Source organism: Podarcis filfolensis (assembly GCF_964270895.1).
Source record: "Podarcis filfolensis genome assembly, chromosome: 8".
Classification (NCBI taxonomy): Eukaryota; Metazoa; Chordata; class Lepidosauria; order Squamata; family Lacertidae; genus Podarcis; species Podarcis filfolensis.
Window position 1 is genome coordinate 86877132 of NC_139611.1, and position 17011 is coordinate 86894142.

A 17011-nucleotide genomic window follows, 5' to 3' on the forward strand; every position below is an offset into this window, starting at 1 on the left:
GAGCAGTACCTATTTATCTACTTGCACTTTGACATGCGCTCCTGTCGCAGGGATTCGAACCGCCAACCTTCTGATCAGCAAGCCCTAGGCTCAGTGGTTTAGACCACAGTGCCACCCGCGTCATAGCCTCTTCTAAAAGACAAGCCCTCTGAACACGAAACTCACCCCAAACTGTTTGTGGATACTCAAGCGATATGTAAAGTCCAATCTGCACATGTTCAGAGGCAATTTTCCATTTGGTGGGGCAGGGGGATCATGGTTTCCTATGTTCCCGGTTCTGTGCTATATTTCTGCATGTGCTCAGAGGAACTGGTATCTTATTTTTACGACTTCATTGTCCTTTATCGACCACTTCATAGCATCTTAGCACTTCAAATAGCATCTCCAAGACAGGGTCTCTCTGTGCAAAACCCTGGCAAGACACCGCCAATTAGCGTAATCAATAATAAATCAGGTCCGCCCAGTGGTCTGATTCAGTATAAAACTGCTTATTATGTTCCATACATGCTATCAGCACACCTGAAGATGTTACCACTGTCAAACCCTTTAATCTAGGTGTTGCAATGGAACCCGGGGAACTCCCAGCCTCTAGACGAAAGTGGATTTTAACAAGACTCCAATCCAAACCCTTGGGAAGGGTGTGTCTGTCTTGCACTTACATAAGGTCAGGTGAAGCCTGCGTGGGAGTGGCAATATTTCGGTTCATCCACAGAGGAGATTTGCACCTCTGAATTCGCTCTCTAGCAGAGGCTCCACCCCTCTGAAACTGAGGGACGCTGCTTGCAGGCTGTCTCGAACCCAGAGCCGCTCTGATTAGAACTGGACTCTTGTTTGGGTCGGGGAGGCGCAGGGGTGCCAAGGATTTAATCTTGGGCGTTCTGCATTCAAAGCAGGTGTTCCACCACTGAGCCGCAGCCCTGGGGCTTTTAGTGAGGCATCTGAATGAAGGGTGATGATGATTAGTTTGCAAATTCATCATAAAAACAGGGGGTGGGGAGGGAGGGAGAGAGAAGAAAGCCAGCCAAAGAATGGATCTGGACAGCGCCACCATGTTCCCAAGATGGTGGGAATGTTCCTTATTGATGCCAGGCATTTTCATCCTGCTCTTCAGCCAAATGAAGCTGTCGAGGAGGGGCTTAGCAAATGTCACGGAAAAGACAACCCCTGCGCACAGCACAAAAGGAAAAAGGGATTGTGAGGGAAGAGGAAAAAAGAAAACTCAGGCAGATTTATGGGTCACAAGCAGAATGGCTCCAGAAGACCTTTCCAAAATAGGAGAATACGAGAGTTGTAAGCTTTAATTAGTGGGATCAATCAACTCATTTCTGAACTGATGTGGGGGGGGCAGTAACCTGTGAGACTCAGAGTTTAGAGCAATTTAGTTTACATCTGATGTGATACAACAATTCAGAGTGAACACACACACACACACACACACACACACTGTGTGTGTGTGTGTGTGTATATATGTATGTGTGTGTATATATATGTATGTGTGTGTATATATATGTGTGTGTGTGTGTGTGTGTGTGTGTGTGTGTGTGTATATATATATATATATATATATATATATGATTCTCTTACCTTCAAACAACGAATGTTAGGCTGTGAATGGCAAAGTATTGTACAATTCATTCCACATACCATTTTATTTCTTGGTAATGTGCAAAAATTAAACAAATGTCTAATTAACCATCTACCTTTGAACCAAGCGGGTTATTGGCGGTAGAGTGCTGGAGCTTGTCTGAATTTGTTTTCCCCACGCTCTTTCCCTAAAAGGCTCATCCTCACATCTTGTGGCAATGGGTTCCGTGAGTGAACTATAATACTGTGATATATATATTTTTGGCGGGGAGGTGGGACTAAGTGCCGACCCTCCTGGCAAGAATACAAATCTACTCCTTGCCAGGTATTTAAAAGCATCGCCCGGAGTCTTCTCCCTAATGTGGGGTGGGGGGGTTGGTTTCTGGAGGGGGGGCAAGAAGAGATGCGCCCCCCCTCGCCTTCCCCTCCGCGCGCCTCCCGCTCCCGATGCCATTTCTAGAACGGTAGTAAAAGTTTCTATTCATAAAAAGCCTCGCCGTCGCCGCCGCCGCCGAATCCGCGAGGCCTGTGAGAAAGGGATTCCCTCTGACGTCATTGCTAGGATACCAAACAAACACAGCCGAGACAAGGCCATATATGGCTAATTGCGTCACAGGAACTCCGGCGGGGCGGAGCGAGGGATCCCCGCTGAAATAGCCCTTTGGCGGCCCCGCACGGAGACCCCTTTGGGCAAGCGGGGAGGTCGGGGAGAGAGGGAGCCGCGGGCCGAGTTTCGGGGTCGGCGAGGTCCGGGATCGCCGGGGATCCGCGTTTGGGGGGCCGGATCGGCGCGCTTCCTGGTTGACGTCACGAGGGGCACGGCCCCCCTCTTGTATAAATAGGCTGCGAGGCAGAGCGTGGTTCATTCATAAGATTTCGGGCCCGGGAAGGAAGACCGGCGGCGGGCAGCGGAGACAGAAGCGAGCGCCGGAGGGGAGATCCCGACACTACTGCTCGGAAACCGACCGATCGCTTCGGATTGCTGGCTGCTTGTTTGGGGGGGAGGGGGGAGGCTTTTCTCCCGGGCGCGCGTTGGGGTTGGAGTTGGCTCGACCGGTGGAACTTCGGCCTGCCGCTGCCTTCGGGACCATGCTGTTGCTTTGAAAGGAGAGCGAAGGGGGGGACCCGAGGGAGCCGTCTCCCCCTCCGCCAGGCGACCCGGAGAAGAGCAACTACTCTCGCAGGCGCCCCGAGCCTCCTGCCTCGGATCCGGCGGCGGCGGCGGCGGCGACCACGGCAGCAGCAGCAGCGGCGGGAGGGTCGGCCGGCTGGCTGTGCTCGGCGCTCACCTTGGCTTCCAGGCGCCCCCGGCGAGGCCGCGGCCTTTCCCCGGCGCCCCCGAGGGAGATGTATCAGGGCTTCCCCGGAGACTACGACTCCACCTCCCGGTGCAGCTCGTCCCCTTCGGCCGAGTCCCAGTACCTCTCCTCGGTGGATTCTTTCGGGAGCCCCACGGCCGCCGCTGCCGCCTCCTCGCAGGTAAGAGCCGCGGATCGCGGGGTGTGTGTGTGTGTGTGTGTGTGAAGGGACAAACACTTGCTTGCCGGGTTCTTTCGTCCAGCCATGGGAATCGGGGCGGGGGGGCGGCGTCCTTTGCACCGGACTCTTCCGGGCGCCGGGATCCAGGAGATCGGAGGCGGGGACGGGGCTCCCTTCTTACTCCCCTTGCAGTTCCCTGCACCCCCAGCCCCTGATCCAAGCGCTGGTCAGCTCGGGGTCTCCGGTGCTTGCATGCCTGCCTGCCTATCGGGGGACTCTCACGCCCCCCCCCCCACCGCAACTGCATGTGCTTTTCGTTTTCCTCTTCCCTCCCCGCCGTCCTTCCTTTTTTGCCCCACCTGCCCACTTCGGCCGATCCCCTCCCAAATTGATCCCGATCGCGGTACAGATCCCCCCCCCCCGCTTCCCTATTTTATTTTCTTTTTAAAGCACGCGGAAATTAATTCTCCGGATCCGAGTGTCCGACCCGCGATTGGAAAGCAAAATAGAAGTACAAATATTCCGGCAGTATAGCAATTGAAACGGATCTCCCGCAAAACTCTCCCCGCGCGCGCAAGTCTCCCCTGCGGTCCGCATTCCTCAACTCTCTCCGCTTCCCGCACCCCGCTTTCCTCTGGGGTTCCGAACGCGCATGCGCGGAGAGGAGGAGGAGGAGGAGGGGGGAGTGGAGGAGGCGAGCGCGAAGACGAAAGGGGGGAAAGGGGGGCGGGGTTGTGCGTAACGCATGACGTGCTGGAACCCTCCGTGCTGACGTGAAGCACGCACGGCGCGTTGCTCCTCCACCGCCTCCTCCTCCCCGAGGCGCGCGGGTTATTTTGGAACGCTGGTCCACCCCCGTTGCTAAGGGGCGGGGCGGGCGGGAGGAGCGCGCGGATTGGCCGGGCCCGGGAAGGAGAGGCCACGCCCCCTCCAGCCTCTGCTTGCTGCTGCTGCTTCTATCTTGGTGCAAGTCAGCAGAGCAAAAAAAGAAATCCTAAAAATAGTCCTCTCCAACTGTGGAAGGAGCAGGAGTGCAATGCTTTGCGTCCCATATTTCGGGGGGCCGTTGCCAGCTCCCCACCCCATAATGCCCCCTTTAGCTGGAAGAGAGAAAGGGGCCTTGCTCCAGCCCATAATAAACATCCATCTCTTTCCTTCCCTTGTTAAATGGGGAGAGGAAGATGCATGCCTGCTCGCCCTCCCAGTGTTGGCCCTGGTCCTCTGGGAGCTCTGTAGGGGCGCGCACGCCCCTCTGAAATTCAGAGGGGGGGTGCAGTGAAGGGGTGGAGGAGCCCCACAGCTTCCCCTGACCCACTGGCGAACGTGGGAAATGGGTAATGATGTTATTGGGCATCAATGTGCTTGCCTCTGACACTCCAGCCAGGAATGGCAGCCAGCCCCCGACCCATTTGGAAGTGTGGGGCGGAAGGCCAGATAAAGTGGCTTGGAGGCAGCTTGGCTTTCCTGTGAACTGCATAGCGTCACTCGGGTGAAACCCTTTCCTTTTGCTTTTGAGGGAAGGAGCAGCAAATTTTAGGGACGAGCCTCATTTTGCCCTCCAATTCACTCCTTTCCCCACCTGGAGCTGAGTTGCTTTAGAGCTCCTTGTCTAAGAGTTATTTCTGAGCTGTGTTACCTGCAGGGGGAATCGCCAACAGCTTTCTTCCCCTCAGATCTTACTGTACTTGGGACTCTTATTATATCACACCTTCTGGTAGCTTGTGTGCTTTGAGGTTTCGACCTAAAAAAAGAGGAGAAAAAAGCCAAGGTTTCAAACCAGAGACTATTATTCCCAGTTTAGGTGCAGAATACAATACACACACGCACACACGCACACACACACACATATACACACACACACACACACACACACACACACGCAAATATATATTGCTTTATTGAAAAGCAATAAAGAGAATTCTGGTATCTTGCCCTAAAAGTGTCCATCATGGTGGCAGTCACTGATGGCTGATGCTTTCCCTTCATTTGATCTTGTGATATTTGTTAATATTTCTTGATGTCACTTATTCAAGGAATGAGAGGTTAGCCTTCAGTTCTCAAGCTGGAGGGAACAGTATTTGCCACAAGCTTCCACCAACTCTTTTAACAGAAATCCAACACGCTCACTGACAGAATATCTGTGTTGCATCTCCACTGCAGCTGGCAATTCCTCTCCCATAACCCAGATGGCAGGCAGGACTAGATGACAGAGCCAGCTGTGGTGGCTCATTTCATAGAGTTGCCAAGGGGTCATAAAGGGTCATCTGGTCCCAACCCCCTTTGGTCTTAGCTAGGTGACACTTTGGCTTAGACATGGGGTTGGTGCTCCAGGTGTCATTGGGACTAAAGCTGATGGGATTTGACACTGGCTGAAGTTGATGGGATTTGTAGTTCAGCAATGCAGGGGGTTGGACTATATGACCCTCAGATCCCATTTCAACTCTACAGTTCTGTGAACACCTGGAGGGCAGCAGGCTATTACTCATCACTTTTCTCTCCCCCCCCCATGAACTCAAAGCGACTTACAAACATTAAATAATAATAATTTATTATTCATACCCCACCCATCAGGCTGGGTTTCCCCAGCCACTCTGGGAGGCTTCCAACAAAGTATTAAACAACAGTAGTCTCCCCTAAAGCTTCCCTAAACAGGGCTGCCTTCAGATGTCTTCTAAAAGTCTGGTAGTTGTTGTTCTCTTTGACATCTGGTGGGAGGGCGTTCCACAGGGCAGGTGCCACTACCGAGAAGGCCCTCTCGGTGGTGGCCAAGGTTGCTTTTTCAAAACCGTAATGAGGTTGAGAAGAAACCAGCTGCACAGACTAGCTCCCACAAACATTTTATTGATAAAGCAAAACACTTCATTTGTTAGGCATTCGCCTTGGGGGCGAATGATCCATGTCACCTGGATCATTTAGGCCACGGTTGCCTGCAAAGGTGTTCCGTGAAGAAGGAACATGGGAGCCTTATTTCTGCCGTCCTCTGAGCATGCATGCCTCCCTCTCTCTCTCCCTCTCCAGGAGTGCAGTGGCCTTGGGGAAATGCCCGGATCCTTTGTGCCAACAGTGACTGCCATATCGACTAGCCAAGACCTGCAGTGGTTGGTGCAGCCCACCTTGATTTCCTCCATGGCCCAGTCTCAGCAGCCTCCGGGCCAGCAAATGCCTCAACAGCAGCAGCAGCAGCAACAGCCACCCACTGTGGACCCCTACGACCTGCCGGGGACCAGCTACTCCACCCCAGGACTGAGCGCTGCTTACGGTGCCGGCCCCTCGGGGCTGCCTGCCGCCCAGCCACGCTCCACCAGGGCCCGGCCCCGAAGGACTCGGGAGGAAACGGTGAGCGGGGAGGATTGTAGGGCCCTGCTTCTCCTGTGGAATTTCCTCTGGGGAGCCGGCGACGAGGTTATTAACTCAAATCGTTTTGCACCCTTGATTTGACCCCGCTTGACAGATTCCCCAAGCAGCCTTAACGGCTGCATTTGGTATATATATATATATTTGGGGTGGGATGTTGGCTGGTTTCCTTCTCTGCCCTCTCGCCCCCTTGGTAGCTTGGGGGGAAAGGTGGGAGAAAGTATGGGCGACTTAATTCAGATTGCAGCGATGAATTTGCCAGTCCACTGTAGCTGGAACCACTTGGGATTCCTGGCTGGACAGCATCCAGCTAAGGTGGGCTGCTTGACCCCCCCCCCCCAAATTTGGTGCTCCGACGTTGCTGCATCTTTTCATAGACTTGCAGAGTTGGGAAGGGAGCATGAGAGTCATCTAGCAATGCAGGAATCTTTTGACCAATGTGAGGCTCAAACCCACAACCTCTGGATTAAGAGTCTCACAGGGTTACTTGAGTGTATTCTCCTGGGTTGAATACTGGGGTAAAACCCAGTATGTCCATTTGCCCCACCAGAATGAGCAAGGATAGCGTTGACGGCAGGGGTCGCTTGTGTGGATCCCAGGATTCTTGACAGCCAGTCAGGGGAAGGGATCTTCTGTCTCTTCATGAAGTGCAAAGATAGACCAGCTTCTCCAAGGTTCATTAGGGATGGATGCAGCTGGTTTGCCCTGCAGGAGAGAGGCGGTGGCAAAGTCCTTTGGGACGATGCCATGTCCAGAAAGGGAGAATTGTCTCTAGCCTTCATCCACGGACTGACTGCCTATTTCTCCTGCCCTTGTAGCTGACACCCGAGGAAGAAGAGAAACGCCGTGTCCGGAGGGAGAGGAACAAGCTTGCAGCGGCCAAGTGCAGGAATCGCCGCCGTGAACTGACAGACCGACTTCAAGCGGTGAGTGGAGAACGGGGACTTCCTGGCTATGAGCTTTTTGGTGTCACTGGCCCTGCCCTTGGGGGGGAAACCCACAAGCTTTGAGAGAGGTGGAGCTGCCTCAGGGCCCTGTTCTTCCTCAATGGCCAATTTCTGCCTATTGCATTTATATCCCACCTCCATCACATTTAACCTCCACAACAACCCTGCAAAGTAGGTCAGGCTGAGAGACAGAGACTGTGACCGGAGGCTCACGGTGAGCTTCACGGCCAAGTTGGGGGTTTGAATCCTGGTGTGTCTCAGGCTCTAACCACTACCCCATGTTGTCTCCTCATGGCCGGTATTACCATTTTAAGGGGCCACAAACGGCCAATTATTTCATTCCCTATGACCATGGGGTAAAGCCAAAGAGTCTGTCTGGGAACGTCTTGCCTGTTCCTGCCCTTCTCGCCCTCCAACCCCACACAGCCCCAAAGCTGCGTTGATCCAATCTTCCAAAACCCCAGTGAAGCCCCAAAATCCAGGTTTTTCAGGGCAAAGAGTTTGAAATGTTTTTTCTTCCATTGGGATATTTGAAAAAGGTGTTGGTTTTTTAAAAAAAAAATAGGCTGCAACCGCTGATTTTTAATGCCCTTCTCCTTGTGGCTTGTTCTAAGCTGTTTTCGGCTCCCATATTTAAGATAACAAGCTTTATTTACAAATCTTCAAAAACGGACAGCTCATCCCCATCTTTTGGGGACTAGGCAAACCCCAGTTCCTCCCTCCCTCCTGAGCTTCAAGCTGAGAGGGGGTTGTCTCTTGCTTTCCCTCCACCTTCCCTGCCAAGTTCCTAAGTGCTCTAGGCCGCCATCTTGGAGGAATGGGCGCCATAGAGTCCGTTGGCCAGACCGGTTCTCGCCCAGCAGAGGCCCCTCTGGTCCTGCAGGCGCCATTTTGAAAGAGGGCAAAGGGATGCTTGCTTGGCTAGAGCAGGAGAAATGGCAGAGTCCCTGACTGCAATGCCCCCCAAAACTAGGGTGCCCCCCCATAACACTTTTAAAGCAGTTTAGCCTCTGAAGTTGATGGAATTAGGGAAGACTTTGACAGCTTGGTGCCCTCCAGGGAAGTTTGGTCTCTGTATAGCATATGGAAAAGGCAGATGAGTTGGGCCTAGTCTGGTGGGCTCCATGAACACCCTTGCTTCTCCTTGGTTGGGTATTGGAGCAGGCAGCGAGGCAAGATGGCAGATGCAGACTTACCCACAGGAGTCCCTGGGTGGGCTTGAACCACCAACCTTCTGGTGGTGGTTGTTGTTACAGTATTATTATTATTATTTGAATTTATATAATGCCCTGTACCCGGGGGTCTCCAGGTGGAGATTTTATTCACAGAATAAAATCAAGATATAAAACCACAAAATACCTAATCAAAATAAAAACAACAACCCAATAGCCGCCCCCACAAAACAAAACACATTTTAAAAGGCTATAGGATGTCAGTCAGATCAACCAAAGGCCTGGTTAAAAAGGAACGTTTTTGCCTGGTGTGTAAAGAAGGCGCCAGGCAAACTTCCCTGGGGAGAGCATTCCACAGATGGGGAGCCACTGCAGAAAAGGCCCTGTTCTTGAGTTGCCACCCTCTGGACCTCTCGAGGAGGAGGCACACGAAGTAGGGCCTCAGAAGATGATCTCAGGGTTTGGGTTGGTTCATATAGAAACAGGCGGTCCTTAAGGTATTGCGGTCCTGAGTTTCTGGGGAATTTTGGCCAGAGGCACCACCCAAGGGAACTGGTGGTGGTGGTTTCCCTCCCAGCTCCCCAATTCCACACCATCTCACCTCCCCGTCCCTGCCCGTCCCCCATGGCTTCCTTGCTGACTCCGCTGATGTCCCCGCTCCTTCCCCAGGAGACCGACCAGCTGGAGGAGGAGAAGGCTGAGCTGGAGGAGGAGATCGCGGAGCTTCAGAAGGAACGCGAACGGCTGGAGTTTGTCCTGGTGGCTCACAAGCCCAGCTGCAAGATCCCTTACGAGGACGTGCCAGAACTGATCGGGCAGCCGGGCACCTCGGGCGAGGTGAGCGCTTTAGCCCTGGCGGTCAAGGAGGACCCCTTTGGGCCCACAGCCTACTCGTCGCTGCCCCTCCACTACCAGCAGACCCTTGGCGGAGTGCAGGCCTTGTCCCCCGCGGAGGTAGCGTTTTCTAGTTCTTACTTTTCACATGGTGAACAGCTGACCGACCCGTACCCGGCTAACCCTTCCTATACGTCTTCGTTTGTCTTCACCTACCCAGAGGGAGCCAGCTGCGGAGCCACACACCAGCGGAACAGCAGCAGCGACCAGTCCTCGGACTCCCTGAACTCTCCCTCGCTCCTTGCCTTGTGAAACTCAAAAAAACAAAACACGCGCAAAAACAAAACGCAAAAGCCCAACCGCCTCCCAATCGCGAAACCTTTTCTCTGCCTGACCTCCATTGGAACAAAAAAAAACCAAAACGACCCACGTGCGCAAACTTCTGCGTTAAGCGAAGGGGGGCACAAGAGAGAGAGAGAGAGAAATGGCAAATGCGCACCCCCCAGCTTGGGAGCATCGAACCTTTAAAACACCAATATCTATCTATAAAGAGACCAAGTCACCCGCCAGCCCTTGCTACACCAGCACCCACAAGCTCTGTGACCATGTTGTTGTTGATGTTCAGACTGCCGGGGTGCAGTGAGTGGAACGCCTTTTTGTGTGTCGACGGTCGCTTTCGACATTTCCTTGTTTTTTGGGCTTTGCAATTTCCAAATGGGAGAGCGGAGGAGGATGGATGTTTCTGGGCTGCAGCGATGGATGATCTACCCTCTGCCTCGGAAGAACTCTGAGCCTAAAACTTGCTTTCTGGGGGGAAACAAGGCCCTTGCCTTTTGCTGAACGTGGACTTTTTGGCTGAGTATGGACTGTGACGATGGTTCTCTGATTCTTGCTGCCTTTTGTTCATGGAATCGTAGACTTGGAAAGGGACCCCAAGGGGTCGTCTTGTTGTAAGAAGCCGAGCAAAAGGGGATGACCTGTCAGTAGGGGGAATGAGGAGGAATGGGGGTGGGCTTTCTCCCCCCTGTTCTAGCAGACCCTACATTGCCTGGCTGCTGGTGGATCTTCTGCCAGCTGCATGGTTAGAAATGGGCACTCTCGAGGCACTTTTCCAAGTTATCAGCCTGCACTAGGAAACGTGGTTGAGAGATTGACCGGCCAGCGACCATCCTTTCCCAAATTATTTTGGCAGGTGCCTACTGCCAACCTCAAAAAAGTCTAGAATATGGCGCAGGAGGTGCTTAAAAGCTCTTTTTTTCTGTGTGGTTTAAGCTTGCTGCCTGATCAGAGGCGCATGCTTACTCAGAAGTAAGCCCAACATAATTCAGTTCCTTATGAGTTGCAACCTTAACGCGCGGAGGAGCAAGTCTACTTTAATAGGCTTGCAAGCAGAAATTATTCCAGTTCACACGAAAAACCAGTTTAGGCGCTTTGGTGAATGTCCTCGGAATATAATCAAAGGGCAGTAGAAAAGTATTTGGTCTTAACAAAGTATGAAGAAAAAGAAGTTTTCTTTTTCTTCATACTTTGTTAATATATATATTGAGTTCAATACAAAATCGAAAACTTAATTAATGAGAACCTCGGCTGCAAAACTCACCAGATTTTTAACTTGTGCAATAGTTGGGCAGCCCTGGTGTGCCTGTCAGAAAATATGGAAGCCTTTTAAGAGGATGGCAGCCTCCATGCTTGTAAAGAAAGTTTTTTTGCTATGAATTTGCACAGTGGGCTGTCTGGAACGCCACGTCTCTTAATTTTGTCCAGCTGGTTGGGGGGCCAGCTCTACGTTGGGTCTACCCACCGCCTTTTAAACTTGGCCACATCCCCCCCCCCCGAATGAATCCTCTTCCCACTAGGGACTTCTGCCTTTGCTCGGTTTCCCGTGGGTGGGTGGCTGGCAACCGTTTTGCCGGGATGTTGGGGAACTGCGCTTGGTGATATACTGTGAACGGACCTCTCTCCCCCCTCCTTGTATAGATGCTTTCCTTCCCCGACCCTCGATATTGTGACACTATGTACTTTAAGCTGCCTGTTCCCTTTTGCTTGATGTATCTGTGGTTTTTGAAGCTGGCTCTTCTCCCCACCATCCTTTTCTCCCTTGGTGACACTGTTGGTGAGCAAAAAAACCTCTGGATATTTAGCTGACTTCCATCCCCGGCTGCAGCCTTTTCCTAATTTCTGGGCTTCTGGCTTCCTTCCTGCCTCGCTGCACCCTGGTGGATATCACTTTAGGGTGCCCGGATCCTCAAATGTGAGCTCCCTTTTTGAAAAGTGTCGGTGGCTCAGCCTCTCCCAGCATTTCAATCGGTTTGCAGCCGTGTTGTTTGTGAAGTGGCCCCCCCACCCCACCCCAGGGTCTCCTTGCGCCCTGTTGCTTCGGTTGCCAATGCCAAGCGGCGCTTGTGTATCTCTTGTGCGCGTGATCTTGTGCAACAGCGCTGCCTGCTTCTGACACCGTGCTGCCTCTTATTAACCTGCCACACGAGTGTGTTTATGGACTGGGGTAAAACGAAAAAACGAAAAAAAGCTGCCTTGTTGCTTTTATGGAGCTCTAGAGCACACCATTCAGGATGTTTCCAAAAAACTTTCCTCGTGACCAAGCTTTCAATGTTGTGTTTAATTTTTTTTTAAAAACCAGAATTATTTTTAATCTTATGGACTTTTATTTTAACCAGCTTTTATTTTTTTTATTTTTAAATGCTTATTATACACTTGCTGGGGAAACGGGGGAATATTTTTAATTTTTTAACTATTATAATAATTATTATATTATTTTTACCCCCCTTGTGCTGTAATATTATTTTTGTGTGCAATGTTGTTTTGTTAAGCAGCAGGGGGGGCCGTCGGACGGGAAGGAGGGGAGAGAACCCTGGACCCGGCTGGTGACTCTTCCCTGCACTTAACCTTGGCTAGCAAAAATAGCAAATAAAGACAGCTTTGAAAAATGCACTTTTTAACGATGGATATAAGATCTCTATTTTTTCAAACTCCTGTAAAGTTCACATTAAGGTGCAATAATAAAAAAAAGAAAAACCTCGAGCCGTAGAGCTGCCTGGCTTTCTCCACACCGAAACCCCCATCACCTTGTGCCTTAACCCTTCACATTCAGGGCGGGGCAGACCCTGGGGTGGCCGGGTGGCAGGAAGCTGAGTGAGTGACATGTTTATGCGCTGGGACCTTGTTTGGTGTTGGAGTGCCCTCTGCAGCATGCCAAGTGAAAGCACATGTGGTGAGATCTCCTGGAAAGCAGATTTTGGGGTGTATGTGTGTCGTTACAACCCTTAAATCCAGGGTCTAAAATTCAAAAGAACCCATGATCAAAGTGTTGGTGCTGACCTTTGAAGCCCTAAACGGGCTCGGTCCAGTATACCTAAAGGAGCGTCTACACCCCCATCGTTCTGCCCGGGCACTGAGGTCCAGCTCCGAGGGCCTTCTGGCAGTTCCCTCCGTGCGAGGAGTGAGGTTACAGGGAACCAGACACAGGGCCTTCTCAGTGGTGGCGCCCGCCCTGTGGAACGCCCTCCCACCAGATGTCAAAGAGAAGAACAACTACCAGGCTTTTAGAAGGCATCTGAAGGCAGCCCTGTTTAGGGAAGCTTTTAATGTTTAACAGACCACTGTATTTTAATATTTTGTTGGAAGCCGCCCAGAGTGGCTGGGGAAGCCCAGCCAGATGGGCGGGGTATAAAAAAATAAATGATGATGATGATGATCAGACTAAAGGGGCCCATCTAGTCCAGCATCCTGTTCTCACAGGGCCAGCCATGATGGGAAACCTGCGAGCAGGATCCGAGCACAAGAGCAACTCTCCTGCAGTTTCCGGCAACTGGGATTCAGAAGTCTTGCTGCCCCCGACTGTAGAGGGCAGAATATAGCCCTTGTGGCTGGTAGTGATTGGTTGCCTTCTCTCTCTCCCACAAATTTCCTAGGTGGCACTTCTGCATGGGAGGAATCTTGTAGGGTCTTCCCAGCATTCCATTGTAATAAAAGAAAATCTTCCCTTATGGGGGGGACACAAGAGCCCTTATAGAGTCCTTTGCAGGGGGGGCAAGGAGAGAACTCTGGACCCGGCTGGCAACTCTTCCCTGCACTTAACTCTGGCTAGCAAAAATAGCAAAGACAGTTTTGCAAGAGGAGGAAGCTTTGACGCTCCTCCGTCTGGATCTCAATTGCATGTCACCCCCCCCCCCCCGGACTTCCAGCCAACTTTTGGTTTGAACCTTCCAACCCTGCTTTTCGCTGAATTCCAAAGATTTAAGAGTTTGGAACTAGAATGAACTACCGTTTCACGCAGCACATAGTTAAAACTGTGGAACTCCATGCCGCAGTGTGCTGGGCCTGGGGGTAACCCGTGAAACGCGGTCCTGGTGCGGTTCAGGATCCGAAGGTTCTGCTGGAAGTCAGTCCGACAGGGCCGAGGCAGGACACGAGGCAGGAAACCAGGCAAGGACAGGTGCAGGATCTAGCATACAGCAATGTTGCTCCCGCAACCTGGGGTGGGGTCCAGCAGCCTTTTATCTCTGCCGGGGTGACGGCCGGTCCTGATCCCCTGGCAACTTACCTCCCTGTTCTGCCTGAAGGCGAGCACTCCTCCTGCGAGAACTCAGGTCTCTCCTCCTCTCAGACCTCAGTCTCTGCAGCTCAAGAGACGTCGGTGGGTTACTAGACCCAGAGGCCGCCTCAGCCTCCACTGACCTAACTGGTAGTGGAGCAGCTGTAAGTGATGGCCCAGCTGGAGGCAACGAGGGAATCCCCGCATCTGGAGCCAGGGCAGGCTCAGGCCCCTGACACAGCCCAGCTGGTGTTTGCTGCAGGGGAACCTGTGCAGACTGGGACTCTTCAGGATCAGGCCCCAGACTTGGTTCAGATCATGCCTGAGGCAAAGGATCCGGTGCAGACTGAGTCTCCTCTGGTTCCAAGTCCAAGCCCAAGTCCCAGGCCATCACATGCAGGAGGCAGGGCTGGCCACCAACTTATTAAATTAAACTAAATTTTTATTTATACCCCGCCCTTCCCGGTTTAAAAACCGGGCTCAGGGCGGCTAACAGCAAATACAAAACACTGATCAAAATGTGACTTTAAAACAGCATAGAAACAGCATAAAATACAACATAAATGCAGCATTGATGTCAATAAAATTAAAAAACCCAGGGGTCATTGGGGGGGCGGGAAACCCCAGTCAGTAAATATCAAGTCATGGTAAAGGTAAAGGGACCCCTGACCATTAGATCCAGTCGTGGCTGACTCTGGGGTTGCAGCGCTCATCTTGCTTTATTGGCCGAGGGAGCCGGTGTACAGCTTCCGGGTCATGTGGCCAGCATGACTGAGCCGCTTCTGGCGAACCAGAGCAGCGCACGGAAATGCCGTTTACCTTCCCGCCGGAGCAGTACCTACTTATCTACTTGCACTTTGACGTGCTTTCGAACTGCTAGGTTGGCAGGAGCAGGCACCGAGCAATGGGAGCTCACCCCGTCGTGGGGATTCGAACCACCGGCCTTCTGATCAGCAAGTCCTAGGCTCTGTGGTTTAACCCACAGCGCCACCCACGCTAACTGGCCAAGTTGGTCCTACTAGGGCCAGCAGGAGACCAGGGAAGAGTTTAAATGTGGGGTCCCAGATGGCTTTAAGAGGATTGTAGGAATTCATGGAAGAGACGGCTGTTGATGGCAGCTGGAGGCAGCGATAATTCAGAATGCCAGTTGCTGGAAGCCAAAAGCAGGGAGAGCTTTTCTCCTGCTCAGATCCTGGGGCATCTCTCCTCTGCTAAAATCCATCAGCATTCTTGATGAGTACAGTTCCCTTAGTTTCCGTTATCATACCATCAAAAGGGCAAGAATACACAGATATTTTAGCATCTTTGACAGGAGTAACATCACTTCCAGTTTCCTTTTTTAAATAACCAGGCCATGCAATACTGTACAGGCACAAATGCCAGAACCTAGGATCTTGCACTCTGATGTTGTCAACATTAAAGTGGCCCAACTCAGGAAGAATAGACACATGCCTGAGCGATAAGCTTAGTAAGAAATATTCCATTGCCACATTTTTTACTCATTATTGAAGTTTGCAGCAAAGACGCCAGTTCTTCAACATCCCAGAGATTTTTTTTGCTGAGCGGCACACTAGATCAGGAAGTATCTCTAAGGCTGTCTTCAAAGCTGCTTCATAGCCTTCAATTACCTCTCAAACAGAAAGTCCCATTCTTCGAAGCTCTTCTGCATGTTCTAGGAGGGCTCCAGGAAACACCAAAATTTGTTCCATCACCAACTTCTTGCTCTTGCATGTGAGAAGCCAAGACAATCATTTCTGCAGCCGGTTGGCCACAGTTGAGAACAGGATATTGAGTTAGAGGGGCCTGATCAGATCCTGAGGCTCCAAGACTTTGGCCACCTCATGAGAAGAGAAGACTCCCTGGAAAAGACCCTGATGTTGGGAAAGATGGAGGGCCCAAGGAGAAGGGGACAACAGAGGACGAGATGGCTGGACAGTGTTCTCAAAGCTACCAGCATGAGTTTGACCAAACTGCGGGAGGCAGCGGAAGACAGGAGGGCCTGGCGTGCTCTGGTCCAGGGGGTCACGAAGAGTCGGACACGACTAAACAACAACAATGGGGCTGGTGGGTGCCTTGCGGTTCACTCACTGGATAGGGTTGTGTCCCTCTCCTCGGTGGTTTTCACTTGCTGGTGGAAGGACAGCAAGGAGAGAAGCAGCCTGGCATCCCTAGACAGGGAGTTCCAAAGTTGCCTGGGAGCAGCCACCACCAAGAAGGCCCTTTCCTGCATCCTCACCATGGGGTCCTGAGAGGGTGGGGGCCTGAGAGAAGGGTCTCTCCTGAAGACCTAGATCCTGGGCAGGTTCATATTGGAGGGGGGGGCGCGGGATATGGTGCTTCAGACAGCCTGGGACGAAGGGGGCTTGCGCAGGAGAAATCCCTAAGGATGAGTTACGGTGTGCTTGAATTCGTGTGCTATAGGGCTCCCTGGAAAAGACCCTGATGTTGGGAAAGACGGAGGGCAGAAGGAGAAGGGGATGACAGAGGACGAGATGGTGGGACAGTGTTCTGGAAGCTAACAGCCTGAGTTTGACCAAACTGCAGGAGGCAGTGGTAGACAGGAGTGCCTGGTGTGCTCTAGTCCAGGGGGTCACGAAGAGTCAGACATGACTAAACGACTAAAAAACAACAAGCAGCCAGGCTCTTCTTAGCCTCTTATGGAACCTCCAGGCCCAGAGGCAGTCTACCTGGATTCCTAGGTTCTTTGGGACATTTGGCTACTGTGAGAGTAGGATGCTGGCCTGACCCAACAGGATCGTCTTACATTTCCAAATGCGGATGCCTCCAATGCCTTCTGCTATCTTCCCTCTTTTAAAGCTCCACCTGTAGCATTTGAAGGCACCTGATGTTTTGTGAAGGACGCATTATTTTTTCGAGACCGCCCCCCCCCCGGCCGGCAATGCAGAGGGGGGACTGGGCATGCTCTGCCCCTTTTACAAACTGTGCGGAAAGAGGAGTGGGTGATTTGGGCAAATGCAGGCGTTCTCACGTGACCCCCCCACCCCGCCCACCCCCCAGCAGCCCATCCGTACATGAGCCCAAACCCCAACGATGCAGGAATCACAGCCAGGAAGCCACACGTCGGACAC

The 17011-nt window shown here is 52.1% G+C and overlaps 1 protein-coding gene across 2 annotated transcripts; it reads left to right on the forward strand.

Moving 5' to 3' along the window:
* The first annotated feature begins 2264 nt into the window (after positions 1–2264).
* FOSB (FosB proto-oncogene, AP-1 transcription factor subunit) lies at positions 2265–12319 on the forward strand. Of its 2 annotated transcripts, XM_083627750.1 has the most exons (5): positions 2265–3063; positions 6082–6399; positions 7236–7343; positions 9206–9490; positions 9591–12319. In XM_083627750.1, exons 1-5 carry the CDS (start codon positions 2932–2934, stop codon positions 9654–9656), a joined length of 909 nt encoding a protein of 302 aa, XP_083483876.1. In that variant the 5' UTR covers positions 2265–2931; the 3' UTR covers positions 9657–12319. The 2 variants fall into 2 exon arrangements, with proteins under 2 accessions (XP_083483876.1, XP_083483875.1); XM_083627749.1 differs by having other exon boundaries at positions 2266–3063; positions 9206–12319.
* Positions 12320–17011: the final 4692 nt, after the last annotated feature.

Excerpts from the sequence above, each read along its gene's own strand:
- FOSB (XM_083627749.1), top strand. The coding sequence starts at position 2,932 with ATGTATCAGGGCTTCCCCGGAGACTACGACTCCACCTCCCGGTGCAGC. Across the intron at positions 3,064-6,081 it reads CCGCTGCCGCCTCCTCGCAG|GAGTGCAGTGGCCTTGGGGA; the intron begins GTAAGAGCCGCG and ends CTCCCTCTCCAG. Across the intron at positions 6,400-7,235 it reads GAAGGACTCGGGAGGAAACG|CTGACACCCGAGGAAGAAGA; the intron begins GTGAGCGGGGAG and ends CTGCCCTTGTAG.